The sequence below is a fragment of the Megalops cyprinoides genome, chromosome 17 (assembly GCF_013368585.1).
Source record: "Megalops cyprinoides isolate fMegCyp1 chromosome 17, fMegCyp1.pri, whole genome shotgun sequence".
Lineage (NCBI taxonomy): Eukaryota > Metazoa > Chordata > Actinopteri > Elopiformes > Megalopidae > Megalops > Megalops cyprinoides.
In genome coordinates this window covers 19211497-19235086 of record NC_050599.1, presented here as the reverse complement: position 1 = coordinate 19235086, position 23590 = coordinate 19211497, and the positions used below count along the sequence as shown (strand labels likewise).

General features: G+C 38.8%; 2 protein-coding genes across 3 annotated transcripts; one reads left to right on the top strand and one right to left on the bottom strand.

Moving 5' to 3' along the window:
* The first annotated feature begins 435 nt into the window (after window positions 1-435).
* acp1 (acid phosphatase 1) lies at window positions 436-17434 on the top strand. Of its 2 annotated transcripts, none has more exons than XM_036550517.1 (6): window positions 436-490; window positions 2017-2090; window positions 2958-3071; window positions 8501-8562; window positions 12148-12253; window positions 15896-17434. In XM_036550517.1, exons 1-6 carry the CDS (start codon window positions 448-450, stop codon window positions 15971-15973), a joined length of 477 nt encoding a protein of 158 aa, XP_036406410.1. In that variant the 5' UTR covers window positions 436-447; the 3' UTR covers window positions 15974-17434. The 2 variants fall into 2 exon arrangements, with proteins under 2 accessions (XP_036406410.1, XP_036406409.1); XM_036550516.1 differs by lacking the exon at window positions 2958-3071 and adding an exon at window positions 2776-2889.
* Window positions 17435-18150: 716 nt separating this feature from the next.
* Window positions 18151-22012, bottom strand: LOC118792616 (ALK and LTK ligand 2-like). The gene is made up of 7 exons (XM_036550501.1): window positions 21934-22012; window positions 21247-21392; window positions 20463-20780; window positions 20138-20191; window positions 19912-19992; window positions 19502-19575; window positions 18151-18866 (listed from the first exon to the last, which is right to left on the bottom strand). Exons 3-6 carry the CDS (start codon window positions 20722-20724, stop codon window positions 19511-19513), a joined length of 462 nt encoding a protein of 153 aa, XP_036406394.1. The 5' UTR covers window positions 20725-20780; window positions 21247-21392; window positions 21934-22012; the 3' UTR covers window positions 18151-18866; window positions 19502-19510.
* Between the last annotated feature and the right edge of the window lie 1578 nt (window positions 22013-23590).

Below are 23590 nucleotides of genomic sequence, written 5' to 3'. Positions count from 1 at the left end.
GACAATTTAGATGTCTAGACATAACTGGAGTAAATTCTGTTCTAGCTACTAAATTACATTTCATTAAATTACATTCATTTAGCTGACGCTCTTATCCATAGTTACTTCCTGTACAAAAGAACAAATGTGTATCCATCCAAGTTATATGAGCAACAGTGGCAGACTTGGTTAACTCTCCCAGACCAGCAAGGGCATGCATAAAGCCATGGAAGGATCAACACAAGTTAACCCGTGCAAATCTGAAACTAGGATAACCTACAACTATGGGAAGCCAAATACACTCGCCTAATGTTTCAGTGTATCATAATTTTGTCACTTTACACTCCCAGAATAAATGTTCCATCGCGCACATTGTAACGGTTCCTTTTCAATCAGGCACTGTGCTAAGACACAAAGTACACTTCTGCTTACGTAATCACTTCGCTAGGACCTCTTTGCTCAAGTAACATGGCTGCTCACGAGGGAAAGTCCGTTTTATTCGTGTGCTTGGGTAAGCGAGTGCTCTTTGACACTGCATACGAGCATGTTAGTAACGGGATGACAACAGTGATATGTTAATTACAATTAAGAAAAGTTGAACTCACGAATATTATGCACATCCCATACAGTCACCAACCGGCATCACGTTGAATTGCCGGAAACAAGTGCAAGTGGCTAGCCTAGCAAGCTACATTCGTTAGTCAACAGTAATTTACTGGATAGGTAATCTCCTTCGGATTTGGGACAGCGCACCAGTCGGAGTCACTGACAGGCCGGCTTCATAGTTTGTTAAATTCAGTGATTTTGGTCGACTGGTTGGCTGGATTACCTTACTGGCTACCTACGTAGTCATCAACCTACCTAGCTACATAGGTAGCAAAATTTGATGTCATAGCTACTGTATTGGCTAGCCTGCCAATTCATACATTTGGAGACAACGTGTTACATTTACTGAAAAGCTAAAAAAAAAAAAAAAAAAAAAAACAAGTCAAATGGTAATAGTCATTCACTCATAGTAACTAGCTATCTATGCCATCAAAGCAGTGAGAGCCTAAGGAAAATTCGAGACTTCATTCATAAATTAAGATAGTTTGCCGCTTAATTTGCTTATCTCCACTTGACTTTTTATTGCTACCTAGCAGTAGCATGCTGAGAAAGCGAACGAGAAAGGTAGCTAGCAGTAGTATGCTAAAAAAAAAAGAAAGTGACTTTAGATCCGTGTAACTTGTAAACTCTTTTTTAGTTCGCTAACATTAACAAGATAAACTTTTGTACCCCTCGGTATCACGTGTCTACCGTTAGCTATCAAACTAGCTCCTCGAATATTGTGTTTCGGAAATAAAATGTAATCATTTTACAAGTCTTCCATTAGGTAGCCATTAATTTTTAAAATCACAGGATTTTAAATCAATAGCTAGCAATATTCTTAAATTTTGGCAATTTCTTGTTAGTTGGCTAACATTAGCTAGCTTGATCTATTTCATAGACCCCAATGGTCACCGGCGTCATTGCATTAACCATTGGTTTTCAAGGTCGAAGTCTGTGCACCGGCGCCGGTGTGTTAGCTGCCTATATCTTGGGCTAGCTAAGTCTCATCTGATTATGCAGCTTTATGAGAGGATTAGAGCGTCCAAGGAAAGTGTTGCCCTCGACACTGGTGTCTGCTAAGCATGTTTCGTGTTAGCATTTTCCCTCTAAATTTGAAACAAAATGCGCCGGCGTACCTAGCTTACTAGCTTACCTTGTTGGCTAACCTATGTTTGGTAATCACTCAAGATAGTTAGCCAGTAGTCTTGTTTTAATGCTGCATGGCACATGGATGCTTTGGCTGTGTTCCATGTTTGCCTGACAGCTGCAGGAAGCCGGCATCCATGCGTAGTCTGTCCCTGATCACAGTGTAGGCCAGTGAGGACAGCATTTCCTCCTTGTGGGGGAGAACATATTTAGTATTTTCACATATTTATAGTAGCTGAAAACCTGGAATTTTGTGGAATTAATATGTCAGAGAGACTTATGTTTATTTTTCTTCTAAATAAGGGAACATATGCCGATCCCCAATTGCAGAAGCTGTCTTCAGGAAAATGGTAACAGACAGAGGCACTGCAGATAAAGTAAGTGTATTCAGTTTTGAAAGTTAAATATGGCATGTGCACTGGACATTTAAGAGTTGGTAGCCCGTAAGAAGCAATTGGGCATCTATCCATGGAATATTTGCATGGATGCCGGATGCTCTGCAAGCACTGTTTTTGGGATCCAGCAGTACTACCAATAACAATAATGTATTATTATGTTAGATTTTCATGCAATATAGTATAACTAGTTTATAATGTAAACGTGGGTGCACAAAATTGTTTTTAACTGTGCCGTTGCAAACACTCTACTAGAAACACCTGAGGGGTATTGGTGTATCACCAGCTTCTTTTTTATTTGAATAAAAGCTTTTACATACATTATGTAATTTCATTTGCATTTTTAAAATATTGGAAGTCGGCAAATTCACAAAAGGCTCACGGCAATGAAAGCTTCCCAGTTATGTTACTCATAAGCCCACTTTCTGAAGTTGCTGTACCATAAAAATCATTGTTACCTGACTGTTCCAGATGTTTCGTACCTACTTTTCCTGTCTGTGAAACAGGCCTAACAGCTGCAAGGGTAGCACTTGTAAACACTAATCACACATGCGCTGTTTTTCCAGTAAAGGTAAAACAGTGCAACTACTAATAATATTAATGTCTTTCACACGCTGGAATGTACTGTGTATTTGCTGCGTTTATGTTCTGTTTTCTCTCCATGTAGTGGAGGATAGACAGTGCAGCAACCTCTACGTATGAGATAGGGAACCCGCCCGATTACCGAGGGCAGGCCTGCATGAGGAAGCACGGGGTGTCTATGAGGCATGTGGCCAGGCAGGTACGGCACCCTCCTCTTCCTCCTACCCCCCCAGCTCTACTAGAGTAGTCTTGTGTTCTCTGTTGCAGTGGGTTATAGACAGTGGCGCTGTGTCGGACTGGAACACGGGCAGCGCCCCTGACGCCCGTGCTCTGGCCTGCCTCAGGAAGCATGACATTGACTCAGACCACAGGGCCAGACAGGTACACTCACTTGCCCAACCTCTTCCTGTCACCAATTGTGTGTATGTTTTTGTGTTTACTTGTAAATGTAACATGAACAGAACAGGGTCCCATTAGAGATCACACACTCTGTATACAAATACTCTATATCCTGATATATACATCACTGTTGTGATGTATATGTGTCAATGCTTTTATATTGCAGGTATATGCAGTTCATGAAGCATTGGTTTAAATAATTTATGGAAAAGGGTCTATTTGCCTGTCCGGATAGTCAATTGATAGTCCCCTTTACACTATTGTAGTGTTAGGAGCAATTAATATACGTTCATCTTTCACAGATCTTTTGACTAACTTTTTTGCATTCATAACAGATCAGTACCTGTGCTGCCTCAGCCACACTGATGTGGGCTAATAGGATAGGTTGAATGATATGAAAGAGCATGAAACGTTGATGAAGGCTCTTTAATTCAAGGTCCCGTTGCCTCATTGCTGTTTATTGGCTAAATATCCAGTTGGAAAAACTGAAAGAAGAAAAGTGTCTGTGCCACTGAATGCCTAATTCAGAATCTCTGAGGTCAAAGCCGTGACTGATGCCGTGCCTGGTGCATTCCAAGTAGGAGGCCTGTTTATGACTTTACACCACAGCAGAAATGTATCATTGTTTTGTTGCAGTATGCAATTAAAAGCTGTCATAACCATGCAGTAAATCTGGTTGTAAAACATTTGCTCCTGGATACTGTCCAAACATGGCTCATATTTTGCAAATAATAAACAATGATCTTTTTCAGTTTACATATTTACAGTATGACCATTATTAAAACTGTTTCAATTTGAGGTAGTGTTCTGTGTAATTCTTACTTTTAGCTAGTTTCTTAGACAGCATGACCTGCAGTAGTATTGTATTGCTTTATTTATTTGATGTTCACTGTGAGAAACTGCAGAATGCCTCAAAAGAATCTCATCTCGGATATACTCTTCTTTTATGTGGAAATTGCACAAGCAGAAATGGAACAAGCAGATTGATCATTTATGCATTAATAGTGTTGCCATTCAGATGAGTCATACCTTAGAGACCTTGCCAAAACGTTGGATAAAGATTTTTTATGGGGATATGATATATTGTGTTGCTCCTCACAGCTCTCTAAGTTAAATGCTCCTATTGAACGAAACAGACTTTCAGCTTTGTTACGTGTGTTTGTGTAGCCAACTGTGTCACTGGAGCTCATATGTTGCTCATCTTTTTTTACAAATTATTTCCAGCACCCACATTATTTCTGCCAATTCCCAGAGTTCTTTGCTTGTAAGGAGGGGAGCTACAGTCATGTTTGATTTTCTTTTTAACAACTGACCGGTCTATATGAAACCTCACTGAAGTACAGATGGAGACAACACTTAGTATTAGGTCTTTCTATGCCAAATCTACCAAAATCCTGTAAATTGTATGCGACAAGTTTTTGATTTTCTCCAAACTTTGTACTGTGGTAAGCATACCTCTTTTAAGAAGCCTCTCCAAATATCTAAGCAAAAAGTAAATCCTCTCTGAGATGAACTCCAGTTTTGGAGAATGAGGGTAGAATACATTTTCAGTCCTTATGTTCTTCATTGATTTTCGGGACCCAGATGGTAAATAACCCCATAAAATTCCTTTTGGAAAGGTGGGCCCATTCTTCTGTTACATATCTGAACTGTGAGCTGTTTCAGGTTCACTCATATCCCCATTTCCTGCTTTGTGGAGCTGGATAAATATAATAATTTTGCATGCAGAAAGCTTGCTCTAAGAGGAAACATGTTTAAAACAGCAGTGCGGCAGAGATGGCTTTGCACAGTTTTCTTTGCTGACTGGTAGCTTATCCACTTAAATCCTAAGAATGTTTTCAGAGACTATCAAAATCAGAGTTGTCCTTTTTACAGATAAGCTCTTGTATATAGCAGTCTTCTGAAGACAGGCATATTGTATCAGTGAAATCATTTTGAAACGTATGCTCATGGTATTTAGAATATTTTAGGCTAACTGATACTGAGCATGTACAAATATGTGTTGTTTAGTCATTTAAAAAGGTCTGTATAGCAGTTCAGTTGATGTTGAGAGTGAGAGTGTGATTCTTCATTACAAGATAGTTAGATTACCTGCTTGTAATGAAGTCAAGTTGGTGATGCTGTCACACAGTGAGGGTTGGCAGGGTGGCAGTAGTTAGTTCCTCAGAATGAAGTGGTTCCGCAATGTTGGATTTTGGAAAGAGCACAATTTCAAAATTGACATTTCATAAACCACCAATTCAAATCGCATGAAACTTTATACACATTATTTATGTGTTGTCTGGCATCCAGCTTTTTAAATTCAGATTATTAGATGAAAGTACATGGCATCCACTGGCGAATTATTTTGTGGCATTTGCAGGCACTATGCATAAGGAGAGCATTGTCTGTTCGGCTGATTGGTGTCAGATTTGGTGTGCGTGTGTATGTGGGCTGTACCATATCCACTAAAAAACAAGGCTGCAGTAAGTAAAAGAGACTATGCCTGGCACATTGTAATTTTGAATATTGTAACATTTTTTTAAAAAATCCTCACATGAACAGCTGCACAAATGTGCATGAAATATGGCACAGAGGTGTGATCCTTGTGCCGCCTTCAGGTTTATTAATTGGTGGGTTGTACATGAAACGATGTGACCTCTACAGTCTAAAGGTATGAGTGGCCATAAATCCTACAAAATCCCTTTGAATCAGACTAAATTTGAAAGTGGTTTAGAGGGGTGACAGAAGTATCTGCTTGCAGATTTTGTGTCGATACATCTCATAGTTTTGTTGCTGTGTTGGATTCTGTCAACTTTTTTTGCTGTCATTCAGATCCCTTCAAATTGAAATTCCCCAAAGTGAACCTGAACCATTAAAAGCAATATTATATTTAACATCTTACACAAAATGGCACACTTACCAGGCATGGTCTCATGATCTGTGTAAACTTGTTGTCATAGCTTTTCCATAGGTCCCTGAGCCCCATCTCCACAAACTTCTCAGATGTGGTTTCTAGATGTTAACCACAGCTGTAAGTCACCAGCCATTCATCCTGAAGCAATTTTTGTTGTGCCTCTGTCCCAAACTGGGATGTTTAAATATTGACATAAATTGGAACATTTTGGATATAGAGATCATAGAGACTTCTGGATTACTGGGTCTCATTTGTGTGTTTCTTGTGCGTAAGTCACCAAGTGTAAAAGCAGAATAAAATAAATAGACTGCCTTCTTTGGATCAATATTTGCAAAATTCCTCATGTACCTTTGGGTTCATGAAATTTGTCTCATCATGTCTGTCACTTGTTCAGAATACATTAGTGTATGTTAGAATACTTATATTGATCCTCAGATCTTGTGACCATTTGCCTACAGTACCTTCCTAACCTGTTGGTACCTTCTCATAACTGTTTGCTCAGAAATATGACTTTGAGGGTGAGAAACTCTGAATGTATTCCTCAGGTGTCTGCCAGTTCATAAGCAGAGCGTGTGAAACTGCTACATACCCCACTGTTCTTAAGCTGCACACCAAGTATTAACAGGTTTGCTTAGACAACAGCAGGCGTCTATCACTGCATGAAAGACATTGGGCTTTCCCAGAGTGCAGTGCATTGTGGGAAAATCATGTTGACCACAGTCTCTGTGTACACAACTTAAAATCCAGCCTCTCCTTAGTTGCTCTGTGACCTACATGAATTTAACTGACATCACTCAGTTGAGTCCCATGTGAATTGCACTGGTTTTCTCTGACATCCTATTCATTCGGTTGCATTATTTAGCAATTTAGTATTTGAATGCATTAATCAGCAAACACGCTTCCATGTGTGGAGCTGATTTCAGCAGTTCTGTTTCAAGTATATTGTGAAATTTGACTGAAATTCCCCTGTCTGTATTTGAGTTGCTTTACTTTTGCATCTGCAAAAACAGTTTGTAATTCCAGATCCATGTCAGTCTACTGTGCAGCTGAACTAATCATGGACATATTAGACACATCTGAGTTACGCATGTCGCCACTGAAACTTCATTTATGACTGAATGGATGTGCATGGAGATGAGACTATAATTTTTGAACTGCAAATCTGAGCAGCCATCTATGAGCTTGGCAGGATTAGGTGCGGGGTGGTGCAAACCCAACTGTATCCACTCAATGCAATAGATTCTCCTATTTTTCACATTATTGTTTTTTTTTCCCCTTGGGTTTTCATGATCGAATTTCTGTTTGCTACAGAACCAGCATTGTTGGGGGTTTGCTTTTACTGTGTACAGAGAGCTGAATGTTTTCTTCAGTCTTTTTTTTTTTAGGAACGCCAGATGCGCTGTACGGTCTTTCTTTAGATGCGCAATCAGATTTGCTGTGTTAAAGAACCTAAGCGTGCTTTCCTCTATTGGAGCTTTGAATATTGCGCGTTGGATTCCATGGTCTGGTTTTTGCCGTCTGTCTGTCACCAGTGGTTCTCAGAGGTCAATCCAGTGTTGTATTGTACTCCTTGCACAGTAGCTATTTTGCCATCACAATTTAACCACTTTCAGAGCTGAGTAATGTACGCTTGAGTCCCGCTTTGTTAGCTACGGCCTTGGTCTGTGCATTTCAGCCGTTAATCAGGCTGTTTCAGATGCCCAACAGATGTATCAGTGCACCACAAGAAAAAGATTAAAGAACTTGATTCTGAAGATGAACATTCTCAGCAATTTGCACGATAGTATATTCATGATGCAAATTACCTTCAGCTGCCCATTTTTCTTGTTGTTGCTTTTCTTTGCGGGGCAGATGTCCTCCTGTGGGTATGTGATCCCCGCACTGGGACATTCAGTCAACCTCATTCAGTCCCATTTGGGTGTTTTATTGCACATTAAAAAAATGTATTTTTGAAGTTTTTTTTTTTCCTTTCTATTGCCTAGATTTGTCTTTGATGTATTTCATAACCATGTACAGGCCTAAGTGGCTTGAGTAGCCATTAGTAGGTTTAAAGATATGAGCCTGTCAGCGAAATTAGGTCTGACTTCTGTAAGCTTAAACCAACACAGAACATTGTTTTCATTGTCACTTATTTCAAATGGATTAACTCATACATAATCACAAAGTAAACCGACGCTACTTAAATGATTCTTGCACCTTTTTTGTAAGAGGCTTAGGAAGTTTTTGAAGTTTTTTTTTCAATTGTTAGCAATAAATGTGTTTTTTCATGTCTGAGCTCATCACAGCTGTCGCTCATTGATAGTGGTTCCTCAGCTTTAAAGTTGAACGTCACAAAAGAGAGAATGAGTGTAGCATGAGTGAGTGATCCTACAGTTAAGAGTTTCTAGATTGTGATCAGCTTTGTCATGGTTCAGTCCCACCGTATTACTCAATATGTGTAAAATGTTTTTTTATAGGGCTTCCAGCTTGCTATTCTAAAGAGAGTGAAATTAACAGGCTTTTTGTCTGTTTTTAGGTGACAAAGGAGGATTTTATGACCTTTGATCACATGCTTTGCATGGATGAAAGCAACTTAAGGTATGTAATTATTCTTACATGCATATATAGCATTTTTCAATGTGAAGAACTGTTTTGCATTATGTAGATGTTGAAATATGCTGCTTTCTCTGTCAGTAAATAGCAGGTGCAGTGGTTTGTTGTCCCTGTAGGGGAGAAAAGGTTTCCTAATTAAATTGTTACAACTGATGGTTAATGTAAAATTTCCACTTCAGGCTATTTGGAAACATCACCCTCCAACAATAATTCCATTATTGAAAATGTGTTTATGATACAGGCCACACAAGGCACGCAGTTAATGAATTACATCAACAGACTTACATACTCCTTAATTAGACTGCAAATAGGTAAACATGACTCCCTGGGTATTTGCCTAGTTTGTTACCTGCTGGAGTGCCCAATGCCTATTGATTAATGATGAGATTATTTTAGATGTGCAGTGCATGTATTTATGGAAAGCAACCGTTGGATGCCTGACAAAGAATGATAAGGCTACAGAGTCAAACAGAAACATTTTGAACCTGAAAGGGTCTCGCGTGAGCACTGCACCCAGTTAAGTGGAGCAAGATCTTAAATGCGATTGCTTACAAAAGGGATTTACCTCCCGTCATTGTTTTTATTGAATGTGTAAAAGAGCAGGATGGATTTTTACTGCATCCACCACAAAAAGAACGCATAACTTCTGTGCAGTGATTTCTCTTGTTCATGTTAGATTGAGGTTAAAGTCTGGCTGCTCGTAGCGGTAGCCATAAGCTGTTCTGAGGCAGAATGTAAAATATGTTGCTACTTTGAACATTCATGGGTCATGTGCTCATTGGGATCCAGTCTGTAATCAGCTTACAGAGTTCCTTGGATGCTTCATGTTTCTTTGGGAAGAATGTATTTCCCAATGTGGCTCTAACTAGGGTCTGTGAGAAGGACTTTTATTTGTTTAGTTACACATAGATTAAGGCAGTTTTGATGAGTGTTTATGCTTTCTTTTTATCAGTTTATTCCCTGCACTGATGATTAGAACGATTCTGACATTTTGAACAATATCAAGAAGTTCTAATCTTTTGGTGAAAGGGTGAAAATATGCTTTGTTGCGAACAGACCTTGTTAAAGTCCGGGCACTGTCTGCACTGGGTGCTCCTCTGAGAAACTTCTGTCATTTCAATGTCCTCAACAAGCTCTGTTTTAAAGCAGTGAGCTCTGGAAAACGGTCTGCAGTGTGTCACGAATATTGGTGCGGCTTTGTGCATTGTTAGGTGCGAGGCTCAGTGATATAGGCAAGTCCAGCTTAAGTGATTTACTCCTTTCAGCTAAGCAGTTCCTAGCTGTGCAGTTATCATGAATATGCATGATCTGGAAAGCCCGGCGACCAATCGTCACCCAGGACTGAAACTGTCCATTTTGTAACGCACATTATTTCCGTGATATTGTAATGCGTTTCTGACAGTTGGTGGAAACACGGCCGTTAACTGCGTGTTGCGCCCCGCTCTCATTTGGCCCCCGCCCAAAGCAATAATCGGCCCAGCTCTACCACAGACTTGGCAGTGGGAGTTTATGGGAGTTTCCAGCAGTGAGGCTCAACATGGGGCTCTCTTTAGCCGGCATGCAGGATTTGGATGCGCAGTTTGTAGTATTCCAGGAATAGAATTCATTCTTAGATGAGTTATTGGCTAATGTAATTATAGGAAAGGTGGAAATGATATGATGGCATGTACTGAGCTATTTTGCACTGTCCCAACTCGTTTGGTGATGTTTTTATGCCCTGCCAACAAAGTCGAAAGGGACATGTGTTTTCAGATTGTCCATCTGTCTTTCTGTCTGCCTGCGATTCTGTGGTTCTCCTTCTGTAGTTCCATCCTTCAGTCCTAAGTGTTTCCTGTTCCCTAACTTAGCCAGTTGTACATGGTTTTTGTCCTCAGCAGTCCCCACAACCTTACAGACTTTCAGGTCATAAGGTCACAGAGGCTCATGACAGGATTTATTTTGCCAGTTTATAAATTGGCCGCTTGTGCATGGATTTTAATGAGCCTTTTGGCCATGTCCCAAACCACAGTCTTGGTTCAAACCACACTCTTGCCCACTCAGTGTGTGTGTTCCCGCAGTCGGAAGTGTGTCCCAGTATTAAAGAGCTCAACTGCTCAACAGACATCCATAATACCTACTTCAAACAAGGCCGCATAGAAGCAATCTGAGGTGAATTGACTGGAACACATTATGTTCTTCTGACAGTACAGTCACCCCAAGTCCACAGGTGTAAGCTGACAGCAGTCAGAAACACCTTTATTCTGGTCCCAATTTTATGCACTTTGGGCAGGGAAACTGCACGAAAGGCTCAGTATAAATAACGTTTACTACTATTAATGATATTAATATTAATATAAAAATGTTTTTGCAAGCATTAAATCATCGGTAGAACTACATTCAGAATGGTTTCACTTAACATACTTGCAGGTGTGACCCTCAGAACATAGCAATTATAATGAGCCTCCAGTTAGGAAAGTTCAATCTGCAAAGTGCCAAGTTCTGTATACTGAATTTGGCCAGCATGGCTCGGGATGGGGTATGGGGGATTATTTCATTACTGTGGCTGTATTCTGGGTTTCAGGTGAGTATAGGCAGCTTTGAAGGGGTCTGTTTCTCATTTCACTTTTTCACATTTTAATTTTAATTTGGGAGTTAGCATGTCTGATTGGAAAGTTGCCTGTAGCTGGCTACCTTGCAAGGCTGTCTGAACGGATAACATTGCTAGCGTCGTCACTGGAGCGTGTCCAAAGTTACTGCTTTTTTTGTGTGCATTCCATCCTAAGCTTTTGCCCACTTGATTTCTGTCTTGATGAAAGGTAAATATCACTCAGAGTGGCGTCTTGGTGAAGTATTAGAAGGCAAGTATGTGGTTACGGCATGCATCTTACACAGATGTTTGCTATGCTTTTTCTCCATGGTTACTCCAAAACCATATCTATCCTCAAGTAATACATTAAATTACATTCATTTGGCAGACACTCTTATCCAGATAGACTTAGATTACTATAAGTTGTCCACTGCCACAAACCTTAGGTAAACATATAGCTACATAGAGGTTCAGTATCGCTGGACTTCATTAATCATCATTTATCATTAATCATTTAGGCGTGTACAATACATTCTGGATTTCCCAGTCCTGGATGTGTAATTTTTTCACAGGCGAGTATCTCACCAAGCTTTGCTTCATATTCCAGTTTCATATTCCATATTCATGTTCCAGGGACATCATGACTCATGTTGCATCTTGTTACAGGGAATGACATGATATTTTATGTTAGTTACCATATGCACTATTCTGGTAATACTGTTGAAAGCAGCTGGATTATTTTGAAAATAGAACCCAGGGAAAGTGGTTGGTTGAGCGTACCAGGAATTTCTAACTGCTGTTTATAAGATGTCTGCTTGGTATTTTAAGGCAGTCATTTTCCATAAGCAGAAGTATTTTTGACTTGTTGATCAAAAATCAGTTTCAAGATGCAATTAGGACAGCATTAAAAGACAACTCTAGATGTGTTCTTAGAGAACTTATCTTTATTCCCCAAAGAAGATAGCATTATGTGCAATAAATGTCTTTTTGTTTTAACAATCCAGAGATCTCAACAAGAAGGCGAACACGGTGAAAAACTGCAAAGCTCAAATCGAGCTCCTCGGGAAGTACGATCCTCAAAAGCAGCTGATCATCAAAGATCCCTATTACGTAAGTTACATTTTAACCGTTATGTGATTTCACTGCATAGTTGGTTGCCATTTAATTTTCAGGCTTAAAAGTGCATCAGATGTTTTTGGCAGCCTTGCCCAACGGCCTGGAAAAGAGCACCGGTCTCTGCAGCATAATGGGATTTCTCTCTGGAGAAGGGGATGTGATTGAAGTCCAGTTGTTGAACTGCAGTCAGCTCAATGGAAAAACTCTCAGGAATTTCATGGTTCAGGCAAACTGCTTGTTTGCTTCATGCTCTTATAAAATCCAGCCAAGCTTAAATCGTATTATCGGTCTTGTACTGTTTGAAAAAAGTGTTCTCGTTTTCATGTGGTCTGTCAACTGCGTCCACACGCACAGTGTCTAATATGACACCTTGCGCGATGTAACTTGTGTTATGTACATAATTACATTCTTGCCTTATTTTTTGTGGTATCTTATTGTTAAGCTGCCATAACTGTAAGATGTATGTCTTACTCTACAACTGTACATTAACTATAATGACAAGGAAAAGGACTGGAGAACCTGTAAGTCAGGTTCATGAGCACATTTTTGAGGTTAGGCTGATTAAGCCTCTATTGGACCTCTTTGATTTTCCACGTTTTACAGAGAACAGAGGTCCTCACATTAACACAGTACTCCATAATTTGAATGTGTCAGACCTTATTGCCATGATAAATCCAGGGATTATTTTTCAATTGAACCATGTCTTTGAGAGAAAGTAGTGAGGAGATTAGCTGGGTCAGAGACGGGTGTTGTGCAATACAAATTTCTTCAGATGTCTTGGCAGTTGGGCCTTTCCTTTAGTCATTTGATTTATTTTGGCAACTTTTGAAAAATAGCCTTCAACTGGGACAGTGGTCTAAATAAGAACATTGTAGTTGTGAAATGCATGCACAAAGACCTCAGATGTCCTCAGAAGTAACTTTTTCTCCTAGATGTTCAGTGGAAAAATAAACACACGCTTGCAGAGCACACCTAGGATTTGTATGTGTGAATTTGTATAACTGTAAGTATTCTTACAATGGCCTGGTCATGCATAGTAGCAGGAAAGCTGTTGAGTCATCTGCGTTCGATGTAACATATCACAGTGTCCAGGGTTCAGTTCTTACTGCACTTTTGGGGTCCTTGTTAAGTTTGTCACATCTTCGGAACAAAATAATGGTGTGTAAACAGGATAAGACCTACTCTTTTCTCTGTTACCCCAAAAGGAGCTGGATTGTTAAAGTTTAGCTTAGCTAAATGTATGTGGGTGAATATAATCTTATAGTGTGTTAGTGTTAAATCAGTTACAAGATTTAGGGCTGTCCCAGTGATTAACACTTAATTTCATTCATTAATACAATTTTAATTGTAATTAAATTTACAAACCAAAATCAGAATGCATACAGAACAACATACTGACCAATGTCTCCCAATGTCCTCTCGCTGTGGCCGTGTTGGTTCCACCCCACAAATTCTAAAGCCCGTTTCTGCAGACTCTTCGAATCACAGCGTAAGCTAAATTGTTACTCTTTGCGCCTTTGTTCGATGCAGAGACGATCTAAATTGCTGGAAGCGGCGAGTGAGAGCTCGCTGTGAGCCAGCATTGTAAGAGACAGCTGGCTAAATAGCTGGCTACATGGAACCTTTGTATTCATGGAACATCTGTGTCCGTTGAACATGCCTCATCCAGGCAGCCAGTTAACAGACTCCTAAACTAAATTGACATTAGAATGTGTCAAAATGTTGATTTCGGATAAAGTTAGCTCTCAAAAAAGTCTGTTTTGTTTATTATTTACTTACACCCCAGCTATATTTGTACTTTTAATCACTTTTGAAAGACTGAAACCGAATCTCTCAACAAAGTAACTGTTACAGAAACAATTTATTTTAATTCAGCAGCACAGCTTGGAGTGGGTTATTCTGCTTATACTGCGACAGCTTGCCATCAGAACAGAGACACACATCAAACAGTGACTTTATTTTTCAGAAAGAACAAACATTTACATTTATTCTACACATTCATAGGGTTAGCTACTCCTGCTGGTTAGCTGGAATCACAGCCTGCTAGTATTTACTTTTATTTGTGTGATAAAATTAAAGAGCAAATTTCCTGTTGCAGTAGCTGAAAAAATATTTCAAGTTCTCCATATTTAAAAGAATCATTCAGAGTATTGCATTAACACGAGTTAGTATTCACTTTAAACACAGAATGTGTGTTGCTACTGCTGTAGCTGGCAAGGTACATACATTCTAACAGTCAGTGCTTGTTGTGAAAATGTTACATGGGCTGACCGTTGAACATTGGACCTATGTAGAATGCTACATCATAGCCTATATCACAGCTTGCAGAAACAGTAAAAATAACCATTTTAAACACCTCAAAAACATTTATTTTATTGATCCATGACCACATGCCTACATGAGTTAATTCTACAAGGGATTAATTATTAACATTAATCTGAATATTTCTATTTAACAGACAATTGTCTGTTCATTTTTTGAAGATAATTTCAGTTACACAAATGACCAGATGCAGGAAACAGGTCATTGCATTTAAAAAAGTCAACTATATTCACAAAAGTCAACATATTTTAAGATACTGAATGCAGCTTTTATTACTAGTAGTCTACATTGATAAATGGGTCAGCTTTACTTATGCCTGAGTAATATTCATTTTATTTTAATATATCACTGATGTATCAATAATATATATCACAGGTAGCCGCTCCATGTGTTTCAGTTGATATAATTACCTATTCTATATCTTCTAAATGATGGTTTCATACAATGTGTCATTAAAGAATATTCATCAAATGAACTTAAAACATTGGACCCACTCCATGTCAGCACTTTTAATTGTGCTCTGAGGCTGGAATGTGTGTATACATTGTGTCAACAACACATGCCTGTGAAGGTATTTTTCTTTCTTATTAAATACAGTAGTGCTCACTTATCTGTAGTGTTTATGTGTCATTCAACAAAGGGCTTAGAATGGTAGGAGCTGGAATGAAAAAGCTATAGCTTATGACCCACTGACAGTTATCAGACTGCAGAAGGCAAACATTGGTCTAGATATCAGACAAAGAAAACTGTTTACAGTTAGCTAGCTATAGACTAGTACTTCCTTTGGAATCCTTGACAGATATCAGCTATAGAAACTAGGCTTGACAGTGTGCTAATTTCAGGACCATTCCTAACACAGAGGGAGAGAGAGAATGCAGGCCATCTTCCCTTCTGTGTTAACCTGTTGCTGCTGCTGAATGGGCATGAATGAGAATAGGAGAAACTCAATGTTAATGTTCCTCATGCAATAAATTGAGGAATCGTGTTCTGTAGGCTGTGTGTAAATGTTGGTAAATCCAAGATGGCTTAAGATGTTTGCTGTGCACATTGGTTGTTTGGTTGTTACCATCATGGATGTACGGGTGTATGAACTAAGTTGGTGTGGTTCAAAGCTCCATTATAGCTTGTTTGAGTGTTTTTAAAATGTATGTATAAATGTTTTATATAAGTATGCAGACTGTTACCACAGTTATTTAATTTTGTATGTAAAAGTAAACCTGCTTTTCATGATGTCCTTGACAATGTGTAAAAATTTAATACAGCTTAAATGAATATTTGCCCCCAAAAAAATTAATTTTTTTGTTTGTTTTTTAGGGGAGCGACGAAGACTTTGAGATGGTTTATGAACAGTGTGTTAGATGCTGCAGAGCATTTTTGGACAACCACTCCTGATGCAACACCCCTGAGCTTCTGTAGACTACCTAATATGAGTCTAACTGAACAGATTTCATTGTACACACTTAATTGCTCAGAGATGATATATGGCTTTGCAATACCAAGAGAAACATTGATGGATGTAATTCAAGTGACCGTCCATCACATTGAATGTGGTCTTAATTGTTAAATAAACTGTCTTTATGTAATTTACACATTTGAGAGCAAAGGTGAGAAGTTTCTTGACATTAATTTTTTTTCCCCGATGAGGAGATGAAAAGTAACTAAATAAATATGACATGGACAACTAAGAATAAATGCTTGAATGAGATCACTCTGTGACACCAAAATTCCAGGAAATTACCAGTGATTTTCCTGACATTTAGTGAGTGGGAGACAAAGATGAGGTTACAATTTGGCCAAAAGATTGTCTCGTTGATTGTTTTATGAGGTCATACCATGCATAACACTGAATTTGAGGAATTAAAACGCTGTGTTAAATGTTGTGTGAGGTCACACTATATTTAACAGTACATTTAAAAATTTAAAACACTACATTGAAAATAAACAATGAGTACAGATAACTTATTTTCTGTGATGAATGCTGCATACAGTACATTAACTTATGCAGCACTGGAATGACTAGTGTTTAGACCTTGGATAACACCTGATTGAAAATGGTCAGAACAACAACACTGATTAGATCCATTGCTCTTGTATTTGGCCTGCACATCCACCAGTTTATAACACAGTGTTGAGGTAGTGGATTTCAAACCATGGAATAAAACATATGTAGTTAACCATAATGAAAAAAACCTCATCTCTGGTAGTAATTATACTGAGGGTTTTGTTAAGAGGGAACACTGTTCGTTTTCTTAAAATGCTAGTAAAACAAGCGGTTTTACTACTTTAGTTGCTTGCTCTATAAAACTGGCAACTCTGTCCATCTCCACTCTGTCATGCTTTGCACACAGCAAATACCTGGATGTTCACAGATGTTTGCTTGTTCTTTATGGCAACTAATACACAGTGTTAACTTGTAATGTGTGCATATCCCTGTGCAAAACCTGTTGCTTTATAATGTCCTCAGAAAATTATCATTGAAAATAATACTAATGTGTATCCCTTCGGTGTGATAGTGTCATTTTAGTTGTACATGTTATTGTACAAACCTGTTGCTTAATAATGTACTCAGAAAATAACTGTTGAAAATTATACTGATGTGCATCCCTTTATTTTGAAAGTGTCATATATTATAAATGTGTCAAGTTATGTGGATACACCAGATGTATTTGGAAAACATTAGTACATTGATAGAACCCGCAGAAATTTGCAAGTAAGTAAGTGTGCTACTGTACTGAAACTGACTTTCCATTAGATCCATAGCCAGGGTCAGTCTTCTCTTCTGTGATTTTTCAGAGATCATTAGGCAGTCATGCGGGTATTCGGGCTGGTAGGTGCGCATGCTGTCAAAGGAGCCAGGGGCATCTTAATGTTGTCAAAGGTTATGTGGGACGGCATTCCCAAATGTTTTCATTGTCATTCTGCTCACGAGAAGAACTGGTTGTTTCCACACTTTTCAGATGTTTATACTTACAAATAATTTTAAAATTGACAGGATGCCCATACAGGGAGAATCTAAATTTTAAATGAAGCATCAGGAAATGGTTGGAAGGTCCTGCTGTTGGATATTTAATTTCAGCTGTGACAAGAATCTGTTGTCATTTAAATAAAATCTTGATTTCATCTTTGTATAGATTAACCAGCTAAATTGAGAGCAAGCTGTTCAAGAACACTGCTTATGCATCTGACATAGTGAGTCATAGGAATATAGTAACAGGTATGTATGAAATCATCATTATAATTCCAATGTAGACCAAAGATTGCATGTGAAGTTAACTCCTAAAACAGTTGAATGGAATGTGAACAGGCAGATCTCTCTGCACAAATATTCATTGTCAGTTATGAACCTTCTGCTTTTTACCCCAAACAGTAAAACACAAACCAAGAACCTTACACCATAAGTCAAGAAAAAAGCTTCTAATATTTGTACCAATCGTATAATTTATTTAAATATATTTCATTTAAATATTTTTTCTCAACACCAAGTTGATATCGTATGCCAAACACTTTAATTTATAGTTGATATATTTAATTTATACAATATTTACATATTGCACGCTAGCAGGAATGTTTATACATTTAATGTACAGAGAGACAAATGACAATAGCTTGAATATATAAATATACTATGTACCACACTCAACCGAGTTTCACAGAAATGCTGTTTTCATTTTACAGAAAGTAAACTGTAACCAGCACTTAATCTACTGTATTGTCTCTGCTTAAGAAATGTCTTGCAAAGACAAAAGGCAAGAAAATTGTCATGCAATTAATAATTTAATAAAAGGTTTCAGTGTGATCCCAGCATTTAGGAATGAGTGACTGCAGTGGTCCAAGAAAGCCTTTTGTCAAGTAACAGCCAGTGCTGAGAAGAAACAATGGTAAATGTTAACAAAAATACAACCCGGAAAGGCATGTCAGACATTAACATTAACATAAATGTTGCTTTTAAAAAAATCCCTTTTCTTTTTTTTCTGAAAAATAAGACCTAGTTTGTTTTTGGCAGCAGGACAAGAACCCATTAGTTATTTTTTTCTTGTTTTTCTTTTTTTTTTTTTTTTTTAAAACATCATCTGCACCATCTGAATTAGTATTAAGCTATCCTTGTCAAGACGCATGGTGATAACATACCAAGAAGTCTATGGAAGTAATTCATTCCTTTGTAAAAAATAAATCTTTGTTCACAATGGCGTATGACGGATGTTATAAATGGTCTGCGTTCAGTGGGTCTCTGGTTCTCCAAGGCACTTTTTTCTTGGTTCTTGAATATGTCTGGTTTTGCTGAAATCTAAAATAGACAGGAAGTGAAATTTAGTGCACTTTGTATTTGGCTGAGTTAGAAATTCTTTCCTCGTGGAAGTGCCACGAAAGTGGTGTTACAAGCATAATTTGAGACAGATATATGACACTGCATTCACGGAACATGCATGGTGTTGAACAGGCTCGTGATTTACGTCCTCTCCGTTTTACACGCGGGTAATTAGGGAAGGACATTTTGTTTGCTCCACAAAAGCATCTTTCCTTATTTTTCTTACAAGAGGAGATTCACAAAGTATTTATTACAAATGCTAAAGGCAAATCTTTTGTGCTGCAATTAAACCTATTGCAATTCAGTAGCAATGGCCAAATATTTCCTGGGTGGTGGAGAGTTACTGTTCTTCGACTTGTAAATGGAAGATGGAAGTGAACTTATAATTAAAGTTAAATCATGCATACACAGCTTTTTGTGAAGCAGGTGAGGCACTGGCTGACTGGCTTACCTTTGATAAATTTATTTAAACGGTTTTGATCTAGTAATGAAAAAACTGCTACTAAAAACTACCAGGATGTGTACATGTACATCAAACAAATCTACAGTCTCACATGTGTTCTGTGGTTTCTCACTGCAGTTATTCCCAGTCTAAAACAGGAGTGTTTTCTTACCTGTTAAAGCTAACCCTCTGTGCATCTCGGACTCCCTGCTAACCTCGTGAGAAGACGGGCACATCTCTTGTAGTCTGAAAAAAGAAAGGCCTGTTTACTTTACTGCATGGTGATATACCCCCTCCTCCCTCCCATGCACATAAATTATTAGAGGAAGACACACAGTACTAATCTGATTTTGTTGTCCAGACACCAGCATTACAGTTTAATGCCATATATTTACAAAACTGATATGGTGTGAGTGATAAGATTACATGCTGAAATGCACCAACCATACCTGCTCCCTGTGCAGAAGATTTATGCTATTACTGTGAAAGCTCAAGCCAAGCCAATAAACAATAATGATAAGTGATGATAAATGACACGTTCTCTCTTATTTACATTCTCCAGCAGAGGATCAAAGTACTTACATGCTGGTATTGTGCAGTCTCTGGTATTATGGTATAGCCTGTATGCATGTTTCCTGCATTTCGGACTAAAGTACAGAGGACCTGGAAGACAGGAGAAGCAAGTGTAAGAGTGGATGATGATGATCAGTCTGTCTACCCCCCCGCAGCCCCCACCCCCACTCCACATTCTGACCCACATACACAGACACTTATATGCTTCACACATGAAGAGTTTCTGGTGGCTTACCTGTTATGTGTATTATAAACTTTTCCTTCTTTCTCAGATCTCTGGGAAAGATTTCTGAAAAAAAAGAAAAAAAAATCATTTCTTGGTGTCGTGTGATCGACAGGATATTCTTGTTCAACGACTGTCTTCATTCGTAAAAGTTTGGCATTCCATTCGATTAATGCATAGGACATATAGACATTTTGACATTTACTAGAGTTTAAAATACTTTCCCTATCTAACTAGTGACTCCGCAAGTAAAGCTGCTTTATAACTTGCTGACAAGTTAAACAACCATCTGTTGGAACCCATAGATACGCCCAGCTGTTGATAAGAGTATGCTCACCGAGAATTTGATCCTCATTATATGACTTGTAATCGTGCACTTCCTTTGGATCGATTGAGTAGTCTTGAGTTTTCGAAGTATACTGCAATGTGTTTCCGCTCTTCCCCCGATGCTCCTTCGCATGTCTCACGATGTCCATGATCCACTCGAAAAGGCTATCGTCTTCCCTTGTGTCCGTGGGAACAGTGTTCTCCTTGCAGTATCCAGCAGTGCAGATCAACAGTATGAGTCCAACGATAGCAGGTTTGCGCAGTCCGCTCATTGCTACTGAAATCTCAGAAAAGCGAGTCCCCGTGCTTTGAGTCGTTCCTTATAACCCTGGAGGAATGATTTAAGGCAAGGGGGTTTATTGACACCATACCGAGATCCTCATACTAACTAGACACAATTTTCAATGTATGCTGCATAAACACGCAAACATAGTGCAAAATCTACAATTACGATAATTTGGTATTGGTTGTTTAAAATGAGAGTCGTTTTGAGTTTACACGGAAAAGTAAGATACTCCTGGATTGACTTTTTCCTTGATAGCAATCAGCTGAATTGACAGTAAATTACTAATCTTATCTTAACAGTGATCAAGCAGTAAATGCCGTTTTCCAGAGATAGGAAAGCAGTACGAGTCGCTCCTAACAGTTCACCGTAGTTTATAGTATCGCCCAGAATAAGAGGAGACAACTTTCAAATTGTTTCAATTCCACGGTCGCTGCGAGTTAACGTGCTACTATGCATCTTAAAGTAAAACCATAATTTGAAAGCACCATCGCATAAATAATCAAATTACCTTTGTTGTTTCTCGTTGCAGGTGTATGTCCTCTCTTGTGCTGCGGACCTCCCAGTGCGCTCCGTGATTTTACATGTAAATGTGACTCGAGTTGGAGAAATTCAGTCTTCGGCGCCGTCTTGCCCCATATATTCCAAGGTCTCGCACTACACCATGAAAGAGCGAGAGACAGGTTCTTATATATGTATATTGGATGCGAGTGCGGTCATCTTGTGGTTATCGACCTGAAAGTGGGTGGAAAACAAAACTCCACTAGGCAACTTCTGTGTGTGTACTGATGAAGTATCAGGTCTTTCGCTAGAGGCTCGCTCACTTTTTATTCTCTGTTGTAGACGTAAGGACCTGTCCCTTGTGGATTACCCCGGCATGTCTTTAATTAGAAACGCGTTAAGAACGCTCCCTGAAAAAAAACATTTTAGCTATTTCCCCGATCACCGTCCCATTCCGTGCGGAGCCGTTTTCTCGCTCCTCTTTTCCGTCAGTCCATTTAATTCGGAAAGATGCGTGTTTACCAGGAACTTTTTTTTGTTTCGTTCGGGAAGATCTTGTGTCTGAGCGCTACCAGATGCAGGTAAATGGTCGTTTAGCTAGGATGCTTCAATCGATTCGAATCGTGTCACTTACATTTCAGATCAATGACTGGAAATCCAAACAGTAAATACAATTACGAGCAATTATGGTAAGTACCAGCATTTGTCTGTTGGAGCAAGGGAAAACCAGCTTCAGGAAGATTCGCAGCATCGACTTCACTCCGTACTAATCGGACTGAGGAGAATACTGTACGTCCTGTAGCCTTCCTCCGTCAAGTTGGTTTTGTTTACTTTCATTTGTACCACTCCCTTTAAGTAAAGAGAAAAAATACATGGTTGTAATTGACATTTGTTTCACTGCACTCCTTCCCTTGCATTTGGCGCTAATTTGTGTCTTTGTGGTGTTACCCTTTATAATTTAATACTATCTCCTTAATAATTTAAGGATAATACAGTCTGCTATTCTTAAACTTGCAGAAGCTGCGGAATATAAGAGCGAGGATTACAACCAGCGACATGTCGTTTCTATTCAATCCGAGCACAATACCGCCACTTAGCGAATGAAATAAAAATAAAACATATCTTTGATTAGGCGACTGCTGACCATCTAAATTTCAAACAATTCCACCTAGAAACACACTTTAAATTAAGTTAGACTATGACATGAATGTAGATTTATTAGATTGTAGTACGAGAACTAGCACGACGTGTTAAATGTAATATGGAAATCGAGTAGAAAGGCGGATAGAAACTTAAGGGTTACTTGTACTGGTATTTGTATCTAGTTTTTCTATTAATTTCTAATTTGACAAGGTGAGGCGTAGTCTTCAGTGAGGCTCTTGGCTTTGCTAAACAGTACTTGAAGTGGGAGTAGCCTGCGGTGCTGAAAGGATAGAGCAAACCAGCACACCTGAGTTCAGAAGACAAAACGTTGCGCTACGGTTCCCAATGACGCGTACAGGAGGTGAGGTCCACGTCCTGATCCACACTAACAGGTGTCTGTGGGTTCACGATTAAGGTACATTAAGTATGTTTACTCTAGGGTACAATCTAATTTGTAACTTCCTTTGTCTTTTGTGAATTTAAGTGACTATTGCATTTTTCAAATGGTATGCAATGTATTTCATATTTCGTTAACTAAAATGACAGTCGGGAGGGTGATGAAGTGTACGTGTGGGAAATGAGCCACACACGCCATTGTCTGGGCCTGGTTGCTTATTTATCACAGAGGATGATTACAATTTAATTGACACTATGTCAGTCATTCCATTTGATTGACATCGACAAATTTTCATTCATATCGACATGTTGGCTCCTGATCTTAATTTAGGGAGTGCTTAAGAATTCCATGAAATGATTTGCAAGCCACAGGATGCAAGTTTTCAACTTCGTTCCCCTTGGGTGCTTGCTCATCCATCATTCTTTCCCTTCTCTCTCTCTCTCTCTCTCTCTCTCTCTCTCTCTCTCTCTCTCTCTCTCTCTCCCTCTCTCTCTCTCCTGTCTGTCCTTCTATCAATTTATCTAGTTCCTTCAGTCAGTTTAGTCCATAACTAGGGACTAAAATGATGTTGTATGTGACCATTTAAACTACCCATACTCATGTTTATTCAGTTGCGTTATTGTCTTTTAGAAGACACTCTCATCCAGAGTAACTTACATATGTGACATTTTTTATGTGTTATTCGTTTATACAGGTGGATTATACAGGCAATTGCGGGTTAACTACCTTCCCCAAGGGTACGGGGGGGGGGGGCTGATCCGGTAACCCTTTGGTTATAAGCCCTGCTTCTTCCCACTATGCTACACTGCCTATA

What these genes read in the sequence shown, in the direction of transcription:
- acp1 (XM_036550517.1), top strand. Translation starts at nt 448, where the DNA reads ATGGCTGCTCACGAGGGAAAGTCCGTTTTATTCGTGTGCTTGG. An exon ending in CGTTTTATTCGTGTGCTTGG is followed by an intron (nt 491 to 2,016) that starts GTAAGCGAGTGC and finishes CTTCTAAATAAG; the next exon opens with GGAACATATGCCGATCCCCA. An exon ending in ATGGATGAAAGCAACTTAAG is followed by an intron (nt 8,563 to 12,147) that starts GTATGTAATTAT and finishes TTAACAATCCAG; the next exon opens with AGATCTCAACAAGAAGGCGA.
- LOC118792616 (XM_036550501.1), bottom strand. Translation starts at nt 20,724, where the DNA reads ATGAGCGGACTGCGCAAACCTGCTATCGTTGGACTCATACTGTTGATC. An exon ending in GTTTATAATACACATAACAG is followed by an intron (nt 19,993 to 20,137) that starts GTAAGCCACCAG and finishes CCTGTCTTCCAG; the next exon opens with GTCCTCTGTACTTTAGTCCG. An exon ending in AGACTGCACAATACCAGCAT is followed by an intron (nt 19,576 to 19,911) that starts GTAAGTACTTTG and finishes TTCTTTTTTCAG; the next exon opens with ACTACAAGAGATGTGCCCGT.